General features: G+C 68.1%; 1 protein-coding gene across 2 annotated transcripts in view; it reads right to left on the minus strand.

Moving 5' to 3' along the window:
• The window catches only part of ADGRB1 (adhesion G protein-coupled receptor B1), a gene marked incomplete at its 5' end in the record, with an annotated part of 67,011 nt that overhangs the window by 15,439 nt on the left and 34,921 nt on the right, over nucleotides 1–16,651 (minus strand). For both annotated transcript variants that reach the window (XM_080800729.1, XM_080800728.1), the window contains 6 exons: nucleotides 1,639–1,705; nucleotides 3,073–3,142; nucleotides 3,608–3,758; nucleotides 4,014–4,116; nucleotides 6,051–6,154; nucleotides 12,089–12,230. In XM_080800729.1, the coding sequence (XP_080656855.1) occupies nucleotides 1,639–1,705; nucleotides 3,073–3,142; nucleotides 3,608–3,758; nucleotides 4,014–4,116; nucleotides 6,051–6,154; nucleotides 12,089–12,230 (637 nt within the window). The remainder of the gene's footprint in view (nucleotides 1–1,638; nucleotides 1,706–3,072; nucleotides 3,143–3,607; nucleotides 3,759–4,013; nucleotides 4,117–6,050; nucleotides 6,155–12,088; nucleotides 12,231–16,651) is intronic.

Raw genomic sequence — 16,651 nt, forward strand, 5'->3', positions numbered from 1 at the left:
ACCGCAGAAGGGGCCTCAGGTGATGCAGCTGCTGCCCACACTCAGGCGTGCCCTGTGGCTACCCCCAGCCTTTCAGCTCCCCTGCTCCTTACATCCCTCCCATGACAGGGAGCTCACCCCTCACAAAAGCCCACCTCGAGGGCCGTCTCGTGGGCAGCATCCCTGTTCAGGTTTTTTCCCGGGGATGCACTGCCCCTGCACTCTCTGCCATGGCATCTTCCCTGCCTCCTTCCCGCTGGGCACCGGCTCCCTAGCAAGTGCTCCCCGGTGTTCATGTCCCGCAAGCCACAGCCAACGGCAGCTGTCCCCGGGGGCCCCTGTCGGCCCCGCCGCGGCCCTGGAGCCCTGGGGGTTTCCCCCCTCTGGCCTTCTCTCCTGGGTGGGGAGGCTCCCGGCTCCTTCCCTTGCCCCCCAGACGCCCTCCCCTGGGCTCCCACTCTGCAGAGGCCTCCTGGTGGAGGAATGAGGCCTCGTCCCGGACCCCTCGGATGCAGAAGGACGAAGCTCTTAGCACCCCTGACCCCGCACACCGCCGTGGGCAGGCCGTTCATCCCTGTGCGAACGGAAAGTTCCCAGACGCAGGCACCAGCCCCGGAGGGCCTGACTGGGGTTGAGGCATCTTTCCCGGGTGACCTCATTTTCTGACAAGGCCGGAGCCACAGGGGGACAGGCCACCAGCCATCCCCGCCCTGCCCACAACAGGCTCTGTGCGGTCTTGACCGGCGTGTCCCCATGTTCCTGAGGGGGCCCGGCCTTGCCTTACAGACACCCTGGGAGGGGACATGGGGGCTGGGAGCTCCCGCCTCCATCAGCTCAGCCTTCCCCGCTCCCACGTTGCCTGACTTTAAAATGGCGAGCTGGCCCGGTCTCTGAGGGGCCGCGTTGACATGCACGGCACGGAGGCCTCTCCCTTCAAGCAATAAAGGAGCCGGGACCCTCGGGCTAGGCCTGCTGCCCACGGCTCCAGCCTCCCACACAGGGTCCTCCAGCCTCCCCTGTGCCTGTGCCGGTGCCCAGCTCCCCCGCCACAGAGCCACAGAGGGGTGTGTGGCACTGCGTGAGGGGCGGAGGGCTGGAGCGGGACAGGCTCGGGCAGTGTGGGTGCAGGGGGGCCCCCCGCCGTGCCCTGCTCCCCTGCCCAGCCCGAGCTGGGAGGCAGGAGCTCTGTGTGCCCGTGGCACTGTTCCGCATCCCTCCCCGAAGGTGTCTGGGAACTCGTGGCGAGGGAGAGCAGGCAGCGGCTTCCTTCTCCAGAGCGGGACGGCCGGTGGCAGCAAGGGCCCAGCCCTGGCCCCACAGCCTCAGGCTCTGCTAGCTGCTCTACCCACCCCCCAGGCCTCGCTGGCACTCCCTGCTGTCCCGGGTCAGCCATCTGTCTGCTCGGTACCCCCCCATCCGGCCGCTCAGCGAGCCCACACGGACCTGCTGGCCAGTCCCCAGCCAGTGCCCATTACCCATGCAGGCGGGGCTCACCGAGACAGCAGGCGCCCCCCACCCCCGTGTCTGTACCTGTGTACCCTGAGGGCAGCTCCAGGGGGCCAGGAACGCCACCCACCCCCTGGTGACCACGGTGACCCTGAAGGGGCAAGAGGTACAGCCCGAGGGCCCAGCCTGGGCCAGCAGGGAGGGGGTCAGTACCAGCACGACGGCGGCGGCCGGTCCCACGAAGGCGTACAACAGTCCCCCCTCCAGGGACAGCCAGCAGCTGGGGAGGGAGACGGGCTGGTCAGTGGCCAGTCGTGATGTCCCCGCCCCCCCGGGGAAGGCCGGCAAGATGCTGGGGAGCGGCAGAAGGAGCTCGGCACCCAGCAGGCCCCCCGGGGCACAGCACACAGCAGCTCACTCTGGCCTCTGAGCCCTTGGAAGCCCCCCTCCACCGCGGCCCCACGAACCCCAGTTTACAGAGGGAGAAGCAGGCACCGGGCAGACACGAGGCTGTCCTGACCGCCCCAGACTGGCCCCCCCAACTCTCTTCCTATGCCCTCCCCGGTCTCACGCACAGACCCTTCTTCTGGCCACGGTGCCAAAACTTTGGGTCGGGTCCCTGCTCCAGGCCCCCACCTGCCCACGTAACCCAGGCCCCACGGCCAGGTAACCCAGGCCTCTGCTCATGCGTCTGGCCCGGGTTCTCCTCACACCAGCCGTGGTCACCGGCCCCACGTTCCCCCAGATCTCCTGGACCACACGAGAGGTGGCCTGCAGGAGCCCCGGGCCCAGTGAGGACACTGCACTTTTCACATGCTGTTTCCTCTGCCCCGAGCGTCCACCCCACGCAGTCAGACAAACGCGTCTTCAGCCTTCAAAACCCCGGGTGCTCCCCTGACCCGCCCGTCCCTCTCAGCTGTGCGGCAGTGCCCGTAACTCCCTCCTGGCACTCACCCTACCAGGGCTTCCAGTAACCGGAACCTCGTCCACGTCCACCTGCCCTGCTGCCCAAGGGGGCCTTGCTCTGGGGCCCAGCCACGGCCTGTCCCCCCGAGGCTCCACAGGGAGCCAAGCCTGCACGGCCCGCCTTGGCCGCTCCTCCGTCCTCTGGCTCCCCTGTTCTTACCCGTGCCTGCGGCTGCAGCCCCCCTGCAGGCCTCGGCTCCCCCTACCCTGGGAAGCTACACTGCTTTTAGGGTCTCCCCAAGCTTCCTGGTTTGGCATTCAAGGCCCCTGGACCTGCCTGGCCCGGCTGACCCTTCGGGGCCTCGCTGACTTCATCGGAGTAACAGGCCCCTTACCACCGGCCTTGCCCTCCTCGGGGCCACACAGCTCCCTTGCCGCCAGTCAGGCAGGGAGGGACGCATGGCTGCAGACGGAAAACTGAGGCCAACAGACCCGGCCAAGGGTACCAAAGGAGGGCGTTGAGGCTCTGACGGCCCCGAGCCCCCATTTCGCCCACCCTGCTGCCCACTGCCAGGGAGGAGCTGGGGAGGGAGGCGGCCTCCAGCCCCGGGGCTCCCGGCCTCTCCCAGCCTTGGCTCCCTCTGTGAGACGGGCAGCAGCCAGCTGTCACCTTCTAGGGCAGCGGGAGGGTCTGGGGGAGCCGAGCGGCCTCTACCCCATCCCCACCCTGCCCCGACTCACTAGTTCATGGTGCTGTACCCTTTGGCCTTGGTGAATCCCACAGAAATGGCCACGACCAGTGCAGGGAGCCCTGCGAAGGACCAGAAAGAAAGGGAGTTGGTCCTCCCACCATCCAGGCCCCCGTCCACCCGCTGCCTCCTTCCAGCCCCGGGGAGGGGGCGGGGCGGGGCAAACTGGGTCCTTGGAGTCCTGAACACGGTCGTGCTGAGCAGGAGAGAGAGGGGACGGGAGGTGGACGAGGGCGGGGGCCCACGGGCTGTAGGCACGGCGGCCAGTCAGCGAACGAAATGCAGGACGCCTGATCACAGTTGAATTTCAGATAAAAAGAAATCATTTTTCTTGTAAATGTCCCAAACGTCAACCGGGATATCCTTAAAAAACAACTCATTATCTGAAATTCAAAGAGAATCTGCCGTCACATCTTACCTGGGAACCCCGTGGAGGCCCCAGGAGGACGAGGGCAGAGGCCAGGGGGCGGGGGAACAGGTCCACACGAGGCGGGGACAGCGGGCGGAGGCCGGGGGGCACCACTCACCCCAGCCCAGGCAGAGGAAGCGCTTCCGGATGAGACGGTTCCTGAGGCGGCCCGTCACGGCCATGTAGGACTGCCAGGCCTCGGTGAGCACCCAGCAGAAGGATGACAGGAAGAAAAAGTGCAGGAAGGCGGCCACCAGCGTGCACACCACCTGCGGGGGCGGGGGCGGGCGGGCGCTCAGGCCGGGCAGGGGCCTGGACGCCCTTCCTGGGCCCGCCCCACGGGAGGAGCTCGGAGAGGCCGGGACAGGCCCGAGCCGGGTGTCCGCGGGGGGCACGAGGTCAGGTCCCCCCACAGGAGGCCACGGAAGGACCGGCACCGGCTTCCCTGGGAGCATTCTGGGGTCCTGTCACCCCATCCCGCCCGGGCTCCCTGGGATGGGCAGGGAAGGGCTGAGCTCACGCACCTTATTGCGGGTCTGGGTCTGCCCGATGAGGATGAGGGCGTTGGAGGAGATGATGGACAAGCAGAAGTTGATGAGGATGACCGACCGCTCCGAGCGGATGTACCTGTGGGGGAGGGCGGCTCAGTGCCCCGGGGGGAGGGGGGGTCGCGTCTCCAGGAACTGGGGTCCTGCGGCCACGGCGAGACTAGAACGCCACCTCCTTCCTGCAGGCCTCCCTGCCACGCCACCATCACCTCCACCCCCGCTCCCGCTCTACCGTGCACTGAACTCCAGCCCGGGTCCAGCACGGGGAGGGCCACGGGGAGCCGCCAGGCCCGGCCGCCCATTCCCGCTGGGAGTGGCTTATCCTCAGTTTCCCCTTTCTGTGCGAGATCCTCTCCCTGTCTTTGCATCCCTTGGACACAACTCATTTCCAGGGTCTCGGTCTCGGCCAGCTCCTGGCTTCACCCCAGCTGGCCCCCTGCCCCCAGCCCTTCCCACCCTGTCTGATCCTGACTTCGAGGGAGGAAGACTGAGTGGTTCCGAGGGCAGCCCGCAGAGCCGGGGCAATGCAGCGGCCCGGTCTCATCCTGGCTGTGGAACCCTGGGCGAGGGGCTCAACCCCTCTGTGCCTCAGTCTTTGGATCTGCGAGATGAGTGGTGGGAGCATCACCTGCGGCCAGGGCTGTGGCTGAGATCAGAGGGGCAGGATGCAGGCGGGCAGAGGGGACAGGGCTGGGCCTCAGGGGCCGAGATGTGACCTTGGGCCTTGGGCGGGTCACTTGCCCTCTGTCGGTCTCCATTTCCTCATGGGGACCATCAGGCCACCTTCCCGACCACAGCTCACAGGGGCAGTGAGAACTCAGGAAGGAGGCGCTTTGAAAACCACCGGCGAACCCCTCAGAACCACAGCCGGGAGGGCTGGACACGCTGTCCCAGGTCCCCAGTCCCCGGTCCCAGAGATCTCTGGAAACCGAGGCCTCCAGGGAGGGGCAGGGCCGGTGGGGGGTTTGGGGCAGGTGGTCTGAGGAGGGGCTGGGGAGGAGGGCCGCCGCCGTGTGCCGGTGGGGTGCAGTTGGTTCGGCCACTAGGGGTCGGCCTCTGCCCCGGGGCAGGAAGGGGGGGCAGGGGAACACAGGCCGCCTGCCCCGCCTCCCACCGACACACATCGATCTCTCCTTGCTGGCCTCGGGGGCGGCATCAGCTCTGGGCCGTGGAGCTGCGGGGGCGGGTGACCTTGACTCAGACTCCGTGTCCTAACCCTCAGCTCAGTGGGGCTCAACCAGGGCTCTGGGGGCGGGAGGCAAGACCTGCCTACAGGCTCACACTTGCCCTCGCACACCCTTCACACACCTGAGCCCATCCTGGTCACGGGCCCCGGTTCAGGCCTGTTCACAAGCATCCTTCCCCCAGAGCTGGGGACGGCCGGGGATGACTGCCTTGCCCCAACCCTGCCTGGGGAGGTGGTCAGGGTCCTGGGATGAGGCCTGCGGCCCGGGGGAGGGGGGGGCAGGGATGCGAGTAGAGGTTCTTGCCCTGAGACATGACCCAGGCTCGGAGAGGACTGTGGACACGCACACCCACATGACAGGACATGGAATTTGGGGGCTCTCAGGCCCCAGGGCAGGGCACTGGGCTGGGGAGCGGACTTGCTGGCGCCGGTCAGGCAGCGCCTTCAAAGGGCAGGAGGAGGCGCGGCTCCTCCTGTGGGCAGCAGTGGAAGGCAGGAGCAGAAGGGCAACCAGCCCACCCCGGGCCTGTGCCCGCCCACCCCGCCATTCGGCATCCAGGGGGTGACACTTGGAGAGCAGGTGGGGGGCCGTCGGGGAGGGAGGGGGATGGAGGGCGGAGGGTAGCGGTGGGGCGGTCCATCCCTGATGATGGCCTGGGCAGGAGAAGACGGCGGCGGGGGGGGGGGTGGTGGCGTTGCTGACTGGGAAGGGGGCTCCGGACCAGCCCACCCCCCACCGCTGTCCTCAGAGGGAGAAGGGACAGGACCTGACCCCGGCCGCCCCGTTCCCGCGACCCCCCCAGCCGGGCCCACACGCCAGGCAGCACCTCCACACAGACACGTAGATGATAATCAGCATGAGCAGGGTGAGCGATGACACGCCACAGCCCACGATGAGCGTCACCGACGGCACGATCACCTTCTCCATGTTCTGAGGATGCCGGGGCGGAAAGAGAGCGGAGTGAGGGGGCCGGGCCCGTGCAGGCTGAGGCTGGGGGGTGCCGGGGAGCCTTCCCTCTCCACCCCAGCACCCCCCACGCGCCCTCCACTTGTGCTGCCCGTGCTTCTGGGCTGGCTCCTGGGCGGGGTCTCTGTGCACCCCCCCTCCCCATCACTGGTATAATCAGAGCCACCCGCCAAGCCTAGCGACGAAGGCTTTGTCTGTACTTCACGGACCCCCCCCCACCCCGATTCCAGGGGAGGACCACGTCCCCGTGTCACAGTCGGCTCATGGGGCCGCCAGCCCCAGCACAGGGACAGCTCTCCCGGGCCGCAAGCTTCTGGAGCACCAGCCGAGAGCAGGACCCCGGGCTTCCTGGAAGGGCCCCTCGGCACCAGCTGCACCCGTCCAGCCTCTGCTGCCTCCACGCCAGTTCCAACCCCCAGTACCTGCTGCCCCACAGCCCTACCAAGCACCCCTGCTCTCCGCTCCTCCCTCCCCTCCCTCCTGCTCGGCTGGATCCCAGCACTGCACGCCCACCCCCTGCCTGAGCCCGGCCCCCACGGCTCTTCTCCCAGCTGCTGCCAGAGAATCATGTAAAACACCATTAGAGACGGCAACCCGGCTTTGCTCAGGGTGCCCCCTGCCCCACCACCCCCTCCCTAGCCGTCCAAACGTTCCAAAGCCTGCTGAGCCGGGCCTGACCCCCAGCACTGGCCACCTCCTCCTTCCCACCGAGGCAGAGCTGTGGCCGCTGCCGGTCCCTCTGCCCAGAACACCCTTCCCGGTTGTCACATGGTGTCACAAGGTCCTCCTCTCGGGGGGACCTGGGGCTGGGGGCCCCGGCTGCTCCCCACCACATAGCCCTGAGCACCCAGGGCTCAGAGAGCACCCAGGGCTCGGTGGAGCTCAGCCCCGTGTCACTGCCTGACCCACCCAGTGCACACAGAGGGCAGCCGCACAGTGGACAGGGGTCGCTTGGAGGAGGCCAAGGACACTCGGAGGGACGGACACCGGTCCCTGGAGCCCTCCCCAGCCTGCAGGCTCTGCGCTCGAGGGAGGAGGGGGTGTGCTGGGGGTGTGGGGCTTCCTAGGGGCTCCCCCACCCTAAAGGGGACGCTCCTGTCCCCGCTGCTGGTCTGAGCAGGCTGACACACTTCAGGACAGCTCTCTGACCCCGCGGACCCCGGCAGCCTGCCCAGGGAGGCTCTCCCGCCTCACTGGCTTCAGAAGGCCCCGAATTCTTGTCCCAAGGTGGCGCCTTCCATCTCCCTTGGGCCCCCCGAGTCGGAGCTGGAACCCGGGCCACCTCGCGCTCCCATCCCCACCCGCGGACAGCACGGTGCCGAAACCACGCTCCGCCCTCCACCCATGTGTGTGCGGTCCCGTGGCCTGGGCTGCCCTTCCCCACACCGGAAATGCCCCCTCCTGCCCCTCCCAGGCCCTCCTGGGTGTTGCTGGGTTCCAGCCCCGGTCCCGCCGCTGGAGGGGACGGCCCGTCCCCGCAGCCCCACGTCCTCACGTTCCTGAGCCCCCTCGGGCCAGGCCCAGCTCCGACACAGCCCGCGTGGCTGGCCAGACGGATGGAGACAGGGAAGGCAGGCTCCAGGAAAAGGGAGAAAGTCAGCCAAGGTCAGCCAAGCGGCCGGAGGTCCCTGGAGTCATGGCCCAGGGTGAACCTGTTTCCACGCGGGGAGCCGGAGGTCCCTGGGCAGCGGGGGAGCTGGGCCATGGCTCACACCCTTGCACTCGCCAGGGAACCTCGAAGCCCGGCTGGCCACGCGAGTCACAGGTGGCCAAGCGAGTGGCTCACACCCGCTCTGTGGCTGGCTCTGGCCCCGACCTCTGTGGCCATCTGCCTCCATCTGCCCTCATTAGGCCTGGCAGCCACCTGCCGGCCTGCTTGCCCACCTGCCCGTCCGCTCTCTCCACTCCACCCGGCTCATCCGTCACTCCCGTCAGCCCCGGCCTGCGGGCTCTAGATGATGCGGGGAAGGGAGGAGGGAGAACCAGAGGGCAGGGCGCCAAGGAGCTCTAGCCCTCATTGGGAGGGTTGGACTGGAGATCTCTGGGCAGGAGCTTGGCCCCAACCCACACACAGAGGGCAGAAGCCAGCCGGCCTCCCACAGGAGACCAGTTCCCTCGCCAAGTTTGGTGCCACCCCAGGGCCTTTGCACATGCTCCTCTCACTGCCTGGTGCTCTTCCTCTGACCTTCACATGGCTGGCTCTGCCTTCAGCGTAGAGGTCACCACCTCCCAGGGGCCCTCACTGACCTGGTTCAGTCTGAACCAGCCCCTCGTCTCTCTGTCCCATCACCCCGTCTGGGGACTCCCTGGGGTACAGGGCCCCCACGCACCCAGGAATTCTTTTTTGTTGTCTATAAGGTCCCCGTTGGTTTCTACCCCATCAACTCTGTCCATCTCCTCTTGCACCCTCTACACAGCCGACGCGCCCTACACACAGACTTCCCTCCTTGAGCGCCGTCCTTGCTGTCCTGTTACCGCTCCAACACCACCGTGGCTCACAGCTCCCCCACAGAACAGCCCCGACCCCCCGTCCCACGCTCAGCCCTGACCCTGGGGAGGCGGGGGACACATTTCCGAGCACATCACAGCAGCAACTGGCTTTCCAGTGCTCCTCCTTGCCAGGTTGTGCGCCGCGCTGTGGATCCCTCCCCGGGTCTGGGCCCGCTGCGGCTCGGAGCCAGACAGCATCGCCCCCTCACAGATGTGACTCAGAGCCACTGCTCACCCGCCCAGTGGTCAGTGGCACAGCTGGGCTCTGACAGTCTGGCTCCATACGGAGCTCAGGTGGCAGTGGCAGCGGGGGGGGGGGGTGCCTGGGTCCATGCCCCTGTCTGGGAGCTCGTTCCTCCCTGGCTCCTGGGGTGGGAGCTCCACACCCTCTCTCCACCCCTGGACTCCCGGTCCCCGTGGCCACTCTGGGCCCCAGGATTCTCGATGCCTCCACTCGCTGAGACTCCAGTCCCCACGCCCGTCCCATCCCAGCCCGGGAAGAGGTAGGTGGTGCCCCGTCTTGCCCCAGGCCCAGCCCACCTCTGCCACCACCCCACCTGCCAGCTGGGGTGCTCTGTCCCCACTTCTATTGGGAGCCCTCCAAGACCCAATCCCACTGCCATCCTGTCACCCCCCACCACGCAGCTCCCCACTGCCTTGGGGTGTAGCTCCTGCTCTCCCCTGCCCTGCCCTCTGGGCCCCACCTTGTCTCCCACTGGCTTTTGCCTTCCTCACTTTCCCTGGCACGACCACTGCTCCTCTCCACTAAGCTCAGCCGGTGAACTCCTGTTTGCCCCTCAAGGCCCCACAAGACACCTCCTCCTGGTGTTCCCCTCCCAAACCACCCCCGGGGAGGGAAGGAAGCTGTTGCCGTGCCCAGAGCACCTGTCCCTTTGGCCCGGGCTGCCGCAGGCCTGTCTGGACGCAGACCCCGTGCTCCTCCCGGGCAGGACTGGGGTCTGGCACAGGCCCCAGCCCCTCACAGGTGGCACGACGGTGATCTCACCTTCGTGCTCGGGCCCTCCCACTCGGGGTCTCCAGGGTCAGCCCCGGGGCCGGAGCCGGCCAGGAAAAGAGAGGGAGGTGCTAGCAGGCTTCACTGGCAGGCTGGCACCAGGTGGGCGGCGGAGCCCTGGTCCTTCTGATGCTCTGGCTCCGAGCTCATGCGCATGCCCGTGGGGGGGGGGCAGGGTCGGGCAGACGTGACCACTATGCCAGCCTACTGCTGGGGACACCGAGGCTCCCAGTGGCCAGGCACATTGCCCTCAGCCCCAAGGCCCCTGGGTGACTCCGATCCCTGTGAGCGGCCATGCCTTCAGCCTCAGCACCCCTTCTGGGATACGGGGATGGGGTCCCACCTTTACAGATGCTGACACCAGAAGCCCCCCAGCTGTGGCTGCCGACCCCCGTACCAAACAAAACCTCCAACCCCTCCCAGACCGAGACCAGCCTGACGCGTCAACCTCCAATATGCCCAGCCCCAGTGGTCCTGGTGCAGGCCAGGCTGGGGCAAGGCCCTGGGCCCCAAGACTTCTGCTCCTGGTTCCACCAGCTTTCACCAGCATTGGCCACCTGCCCCTCACCAGAGCTGGCCTCCATGCCCCAGCTGACCCGGAGCTCAGCCCCTGGTGGGATGCCACCTTCTGCGGAAGGCATTGACTGTGGCACGCAGTCCACACCACAAACCCTGGGCCGGTAGGGCCCTCCCCCCTGCCCCCGTCAGCTGGCCTGACCCTCAGGGCTGTCACTTCCATCTGACGGCGAGGCGGGGTGGGGGGGGAGGCTCAGAGTGACGGGGCACGAGGCTGGAGTCTGTGTGTATGAGGGACCAGCCTGTGCGTCGACACTCAGCCACACCAACCCTGGGCACACATCCCACTCCGGAATGCTCCCCTGCCCCCGGTCCTTCCTCTCCATGCTCCAAAGGATGGGCGGCCACCTGGGGACCCTGTCCTGCAGGGTCTGGCCTCGCAGGGACTCAGGAAGCCCCCAGTCCCATTGGTTGCTCCCCTGTGCAGAAGTCTGCTGCTGTACCACTGATGACCACCTACGCAGAAAGCCACCTCTTCCAGGGAGTCCTCGGGATGGCTCTGGTTGCAGCTTTCAGGGCCCTCCCCAGAACCGACAACACCAACAGCCCTGTCACAGGGACAGGAGAATGGGGGAGAGTGCCCCAAAGTCAGGACCAAGAGCACAGGCCCCCATCCAGCGACTTGTCCCAAGACCTTGAGCAAGTCGCCCTCCCCAGGGCTCAGTTTACCTGCCTGCCAACGGAAGGTTTTAGTAGTGATGACCTCTAGGATCCCGTTGGGCTCTGCCCCCATGGGGAACCCTAGCAGACAACACTGCTCTCCCTACCCTTGTCCCACTGGACAAAGGGTGGTGGGCAGAGCGTTCTCAGAAAGGCCCGGAACCATCTTTCACATTGAACCCAGGATTCCCTGACGGGAGAGCTGTGCCGCCCCCACTGGATGAGGGCCAGCTGCCCCAAACACCAGGACAGCCATGTCCCCCACCCCAGTCCGTCCTCCACATCTGCTGCTCAATGATCCTTCCACACTGGCCTTAGACCCGGGGTCTTCGTGAGCGAAGACCCCAGCCCCCTTCCCTCCTCGTGGGGCTCAGTGACTGGGGCGGGGTGGGTGTTTCCTGGGACCCGTGAATGGAGCTCAGCCCTGCAACAGACAACCCCTCAGCCCCAGGGGGCCAAGCCCAGCACCCAGGGCCCCAGCCTGGGAGCTGGCCCCAGATGCCGTCGCCATAGAAACCAGCAGCCCCCACAAGAGTCACGGGAACGAAAAGGAGGCCCCTGAGATGATGGGGCCTTCCCAAGCGGCGCCGTGGACCTGGGCCGGACCCAGCACCCTCAGCCACCCCGGGACCCTGACCTGGGGACGTGGTTGCCTCCAAAGACGGGGGTCCACTTGGGGAGGGCGGGGAAGGTCTCCCAGCCAAGGTGGCAGCTCCTTCCCCTCCCTCTGCTTGGCAGGCCAGGGCCCTGTCGCCCAGCTGAGGGGCACACTGCCAAGTGAAGGGGTACGCGGGCTCGGCCAGGCCAAGCCCTCCCCCAGTCCTCAAAAGCCTGGGCCCAGCCTGCCCGGCTCCGGAGAGGATAGGTTCCCTCCAAGGTCCAGGCCCCCAGGGAGAGTGGGGGAGACTCACCCATCGGCCCCTGGGGGAGGGGGGGTTGCCCAGCCCCTCCCGGGCCGGTCCCCAACTCCCCGCTGCCACCCACCCGGCTCCCACCCACCCTCTCCAGAGGCCCGCTGGCCAGCGGGCCAAGACACCGACCGGGCGCACGGACCCGGCCGGGGACGGTCCGGCCCCTCCCGCGCCGGAAGCGCCCGCCCCGCGGCCCCCTCCCCGCCCCCACCCCGCGCCCCCCGCGCGTCCCGGCCGGGGTCTCACCGCGTCGGCGCTGAGCTGGGCTAAGATGGCGAAGGTGGAGAGCCGGTCACAGAGGCAGCGCGTCCGGAGGGCGTCGAGGGGCACCGTGCGGCAGCCGCGCCACGACCAGGGCCCGAGCTGCGGGGGGGCGGGGGAGGAGGGCCTGGGGGGCGGGACACACGGGGTGGGGTTGGGGGGGGACAGGGGCGGCGTGAGCGGCAGGCGGCCGGCGGCCCGGCCCCCTGTCCCCGCCGGCCCGCGCCCGCACCTGCGCCCGCAGCCGCGCGCCCGCCCCGCCGCCGGCCCCCGGAGCCCCGCGCCCCATGGCCGCCGCCGAGCCACGGGAGAGCGAGTCTCGGGAGCGCGGGCCGCCGAGCCCTGGCCCCGCGCCCGCCGAGCGCCCCGCCCGCCGCCGCCCCCCCCCCGCCAGCGCCGGAGCCCGAGCGGGAGCCGGAGCCCGAGCCCGAGCCCAGCGGAGCCGAGCCCAGCGGAGCCGGGGGCGGCGGGCGCGGCGGGGGCGCGCCGGGAGGGGTGCGGGGGGCCGCCTCCGCCCGGAGCCCGGAGCCCGGCGCCGCGCGGGTGACCTTGGGACCGCCCCCGCCTCCCCCTCCGCGGGCCGGTCGCCCCTGGCGTCCGCCGCCCCAGGCCGGGGACACAGCAGCCTTCCCCGCTGTCTGGAGGCCCCGGATTGCGCCTTTCCATTTCCACCCAGGGGCCGCCGGCGAACCGGTCGCCGCCGTGGCTCCAGCCCCCATCCCTGCCAGGCCCGCCGGCCTGCCCAGGAACTTAGGAGTGTCCAGCCACGCACAGCTGGCCCTGGGCTGGACCTGCCTGCTGGAGCCCCTGGCCTGCGGGGGTGGGGGTGGGGGCTGCAGAGCAGCTGGGCCTGCCGACTAGGGGGCGGGGGCTCCGGCGTGTCTGGAGCAGGAAACCCTGCCTGGGGATCCACAGCCCGGAGGGGTCTTGCAACCCCGGGCCACAAAAGGCTGTGCTCTCCCGCAGATAACTCAGACCCATGCCTCCTCTCAGGACTTCGGGGAAAGTTCCAGGTTTTTGCAGCGAGGGTCTTCCCAGGACCTGCCCTAGAATCGAGCGGGTGGCATCAGGCCTCTGTGCCCAAGCACAAGGGAGCCGCAGAGTGCCGTCGCCAGCTGGACTGCCTTACCCCAGCCCTGCACGCCCGGCAGGCTGGGGGTTCGACAGCTCCCTGCCCAGTGCTCTCCCCATGGGGGCCCTGACCCGGCAGGTGTGTACACACACAACACACACACACACACCCTGGGAGTGCCGCCTCTGCTCAAAACCTGGGTTTGCAAACCACCAGCCCTGGCCACCTCCTCATGGTGTCACCTGGGGAAGTTCCCTACCCTCGCCGCTACCTCCTGTTTCCTGAGCTGCAGAACGGGGAGGGTGACGCGGGTACACACCGCGAGGCCCCCAGCACAGTGCCTGCGCGGATGCGGGAGCACCTCCGGGAACGAGGAGAGTCACTGGCTGCAGGGATCGGAGAGCCCGGGCTGGTGCTGGTGCCCAGGAGATGTTACACAATCCCTGCTCTGAGCTTCGGGCCCCGGGGGGCAGGGATGTATTCTGGGCTGGGCCAGAAGCCTGGACGTGGGCCGTGCTCTTTTGATTCCCTTCTCTCAGGAAAGAACCTGACCCCATTATGCGGAGAAGAAAAACTGGGGGCTAGCCCCTGGGGCCCAAGCGGGCCAGCAGAGTTCACGGCGGCAGCCAGGCAGAGTTTCACCGCCCGGGAGCCAGCCGTAGGCTCTGCGGGAGCACCGGGGCTCGGGCCCTGGGAAGTACCCCCACCACACCCCGGAGCTCCAGCCGGCCCGCTCTGTCTCTAGAGTTCAGGGAGAAGAGAGCACTGTGGCCTGAGCTCAAAGGGCCCAGGATTGGGGAGCTCAAAGCTCATCCATGTCGGGAGGCTTCCATAAGATAAGTGCAGAAGCAGCCACGAGTCACAGCGGGGGGCAGGGGGCAGCTGGACCCAAAGACCAGAGACCTTCTCCACGTCCCGCCTCCGGAGACGGAGAGACCACCAGCTGCAAACCAGGACCAGGACAATGGAAGGAGCCCAAGAGTGCAGGGTCCTGGAGCGTCCTGGAGCTCCCCGGGAGACCCCAGGTCCAGCCTAGTCCTCCCCACACCGTTGGCCAGAGGTCTATCAGGGCCTTGCCAGGTGTCAGGGCCCCTTGTGGGACAGGGGCATGGGGCGCTAAGCCCTGGCCAACGCTGGCCCCTGCCACGGCCCCTGTGTGCCCCTTCCCGCCAGAAGCTCCCCGTCCTCACGCCTGGAGCTGCATATGTGACCGTCCCCACATGCCCAAGCCGCTGGCCAGACGCTGAGCCAGCCACCAGGGCGCAGGCCAGGAGATGGCCAACACCGCCACTCGGAGAGAGCCCCACAGACCACCCCTGTCTGCAGCCAGGCCGCCGCCCGCTCTCCAGCTCAGGGCTCGTCCAGGACATCAGCCCTGGAGCCGTCCTTGCGAGCAGGAGTCCGGGGCCAGCCAGTCCTGGTTCCAGTCCCCGCTGTGCTTCTCAGTGTTTGGGCGTGGACACCGCCTCTGCTCCCCTCCTCCGAGCAAAGAGAGGGGTGGGGGCATCCGGAAGCCAGCTCTCCTGCCTGGGAGCTGGGGAGGGGACGGCACCCTGAGGCAGGGGTGAGGCAGGCTGGGCTGGTCTGCAGCCAGGCTGCTAGGCCTGCAGGGCGCCAGGCTGAGAGCTGCGGCCACCTCCTGGGAGAACGCCAGCCGGGGCTCCTCAGGAGGACGCTAATTAGCTTATCGGTCGGGGGGGGGGGGGCTGCTGCCCACTTTGCCCGCCCTGCGGCCTCAGGTCACAGAGGACACAAATAGGCCTCTGCCCTGGGTCGGGCTGGCTGTCCGGGAGGCAGGCTGAGGTGCTCACTCTGCAAGGAGGGCGCGGGGGCTCGTGGGACCCTGTAGGACTGCCGTGTGGGCCCCCTCGGGCCCTACCTCTCCCTGACGTTGCGGGCCGTTGTCAGGGAGGCGCGCTGGGACGGGGACCCTCTCCTTGCTCCCTCCCACTCCTGGTTGATAACGGTTTCCTGTGCCTGTGCGTCTTGTCCCTGAAGCTCGACAACAGCCCTCAGCTGCCCCACGCAGACAGAGCCGCTGAGGCTCAGAGAGGGGGTACCCTCGCCCAGGGCCACACAGCACGAGCAGCGGGGCCTGCAGACAAGCACCCAGCCTTATCTGTCCGACACTGTTCCAGGCACACAATCTCCGAACTCCTGGATCGTGGGGACACATCTGAGGGATCCTCAAGGATAACCCGGGACCCGGAGCAGAGAGAGGTGACCTGCCCAAGTGCCCCCCCCACACACACCAGGAAAAGAACTCAGGCCATGCGGGGCGCCCAGGGCTAGCCAAGCCTCCCATGCCATGCTGGACATCAGCCAGAGGCTGACCCACAGCCAGACAGGTGGACAGGCCGTCCCTGACCCCAGCCCCGTCGCTGGCGTCTTAGGCTTCCCCTCCGACCCGGGAAAGGCCAGGGGATTCTCAGTCCTTCTCTCAGCAAAACCTCTAGGAGGCCTCCTCTGGTACCCCAACATCTGGAAGTTCTTCCCATGTCTGACCAGAGTGCTTCCTGCTCCAGGGGGCCCGTCCTCATCTCTGCAACCCGGCCGGCCACGCTCCTCTCTTGCACTGGGAGACCATGTGCTGCCTCTTGACTGAGCTTCCGAAACTCGGACTATCTGGGTCACGGAGGGCCCCCCCCCCCAGCCCAGGCCTGAGGAATCTGGGTCAGTGACACCTGCTTCTCCTCCCCTCGCTAGGTCCAGGGCGAGAGGAGGAGCTGGGGCAGTGGCACCCCCAGGACCAGGAGGGCAGGGAGACCCAGAGGGTGAGAGTGGGAGCTCATCCATGCCTGGGACCAGGGGAGGTTTGGGGGAGCTGTGTCTTCCCCATCTGACCAGGGCTCCCAGAGCAGAGCCACGCCTCCCCCATCACACTCCCTGACCTGCTGGGAGGCCAGGCTGGCTCACCTCTACAGCCACCGTGGCCACAGCCGGCTCCTGGGCTCCCCCAGTGAGGCAGTCCCTGACCCATGGCCTCCTCCTCCATTCTGCTCTGCTCACGGCTTCCGTGTCCTCTTCTGCAGCCTCCTCTGGGAAGGCAGGCCCGGGCCCAGCCTGCTCGCCTTGCTGCCGGCCCACCGGTGGGGGCACCAGCCCAGACTGGGCAGCCAGCCCTCCGCCCCTCTGAACTTCCACCGCCCATGGTAACCTCGACGCCACCCCCCCCTCGCCCTCTCCCATGCCCACGGCCCACCCGTCAGCAGCTCCGACCGGCCTCCCCACGGTGCCAGGAAACATGCCAGGCATGTCGTCCTCACCTCAAAGCTCCCATGGCCCCCTCCTCACTGAGACACCCCCGGGCCCCGGGGGCCCGTCCAGCCTCCCTGACCTGATCTCACCGCTCTGCTCCCCAGGGGCTCTCCTTGGGCCACGTTCAGGGGCTCCTGGGACAGAACCACCCCGCCCCCTGCCACCACACAGTCAGCACTCAGAGTGGAGCCGCTGCCTGTCCCCGTGTCCCAGGCCGA

This window comes from Martes martes, assembly GCF_963455335.1.
Source record: "Martes martes genome assembly, chromosome: 4".
Lineage (NCBI taxonomy): Eukaryota > Metazoa > Chordata > Mammalia > Carnivora > Mustelidae > Martes > Martes martes.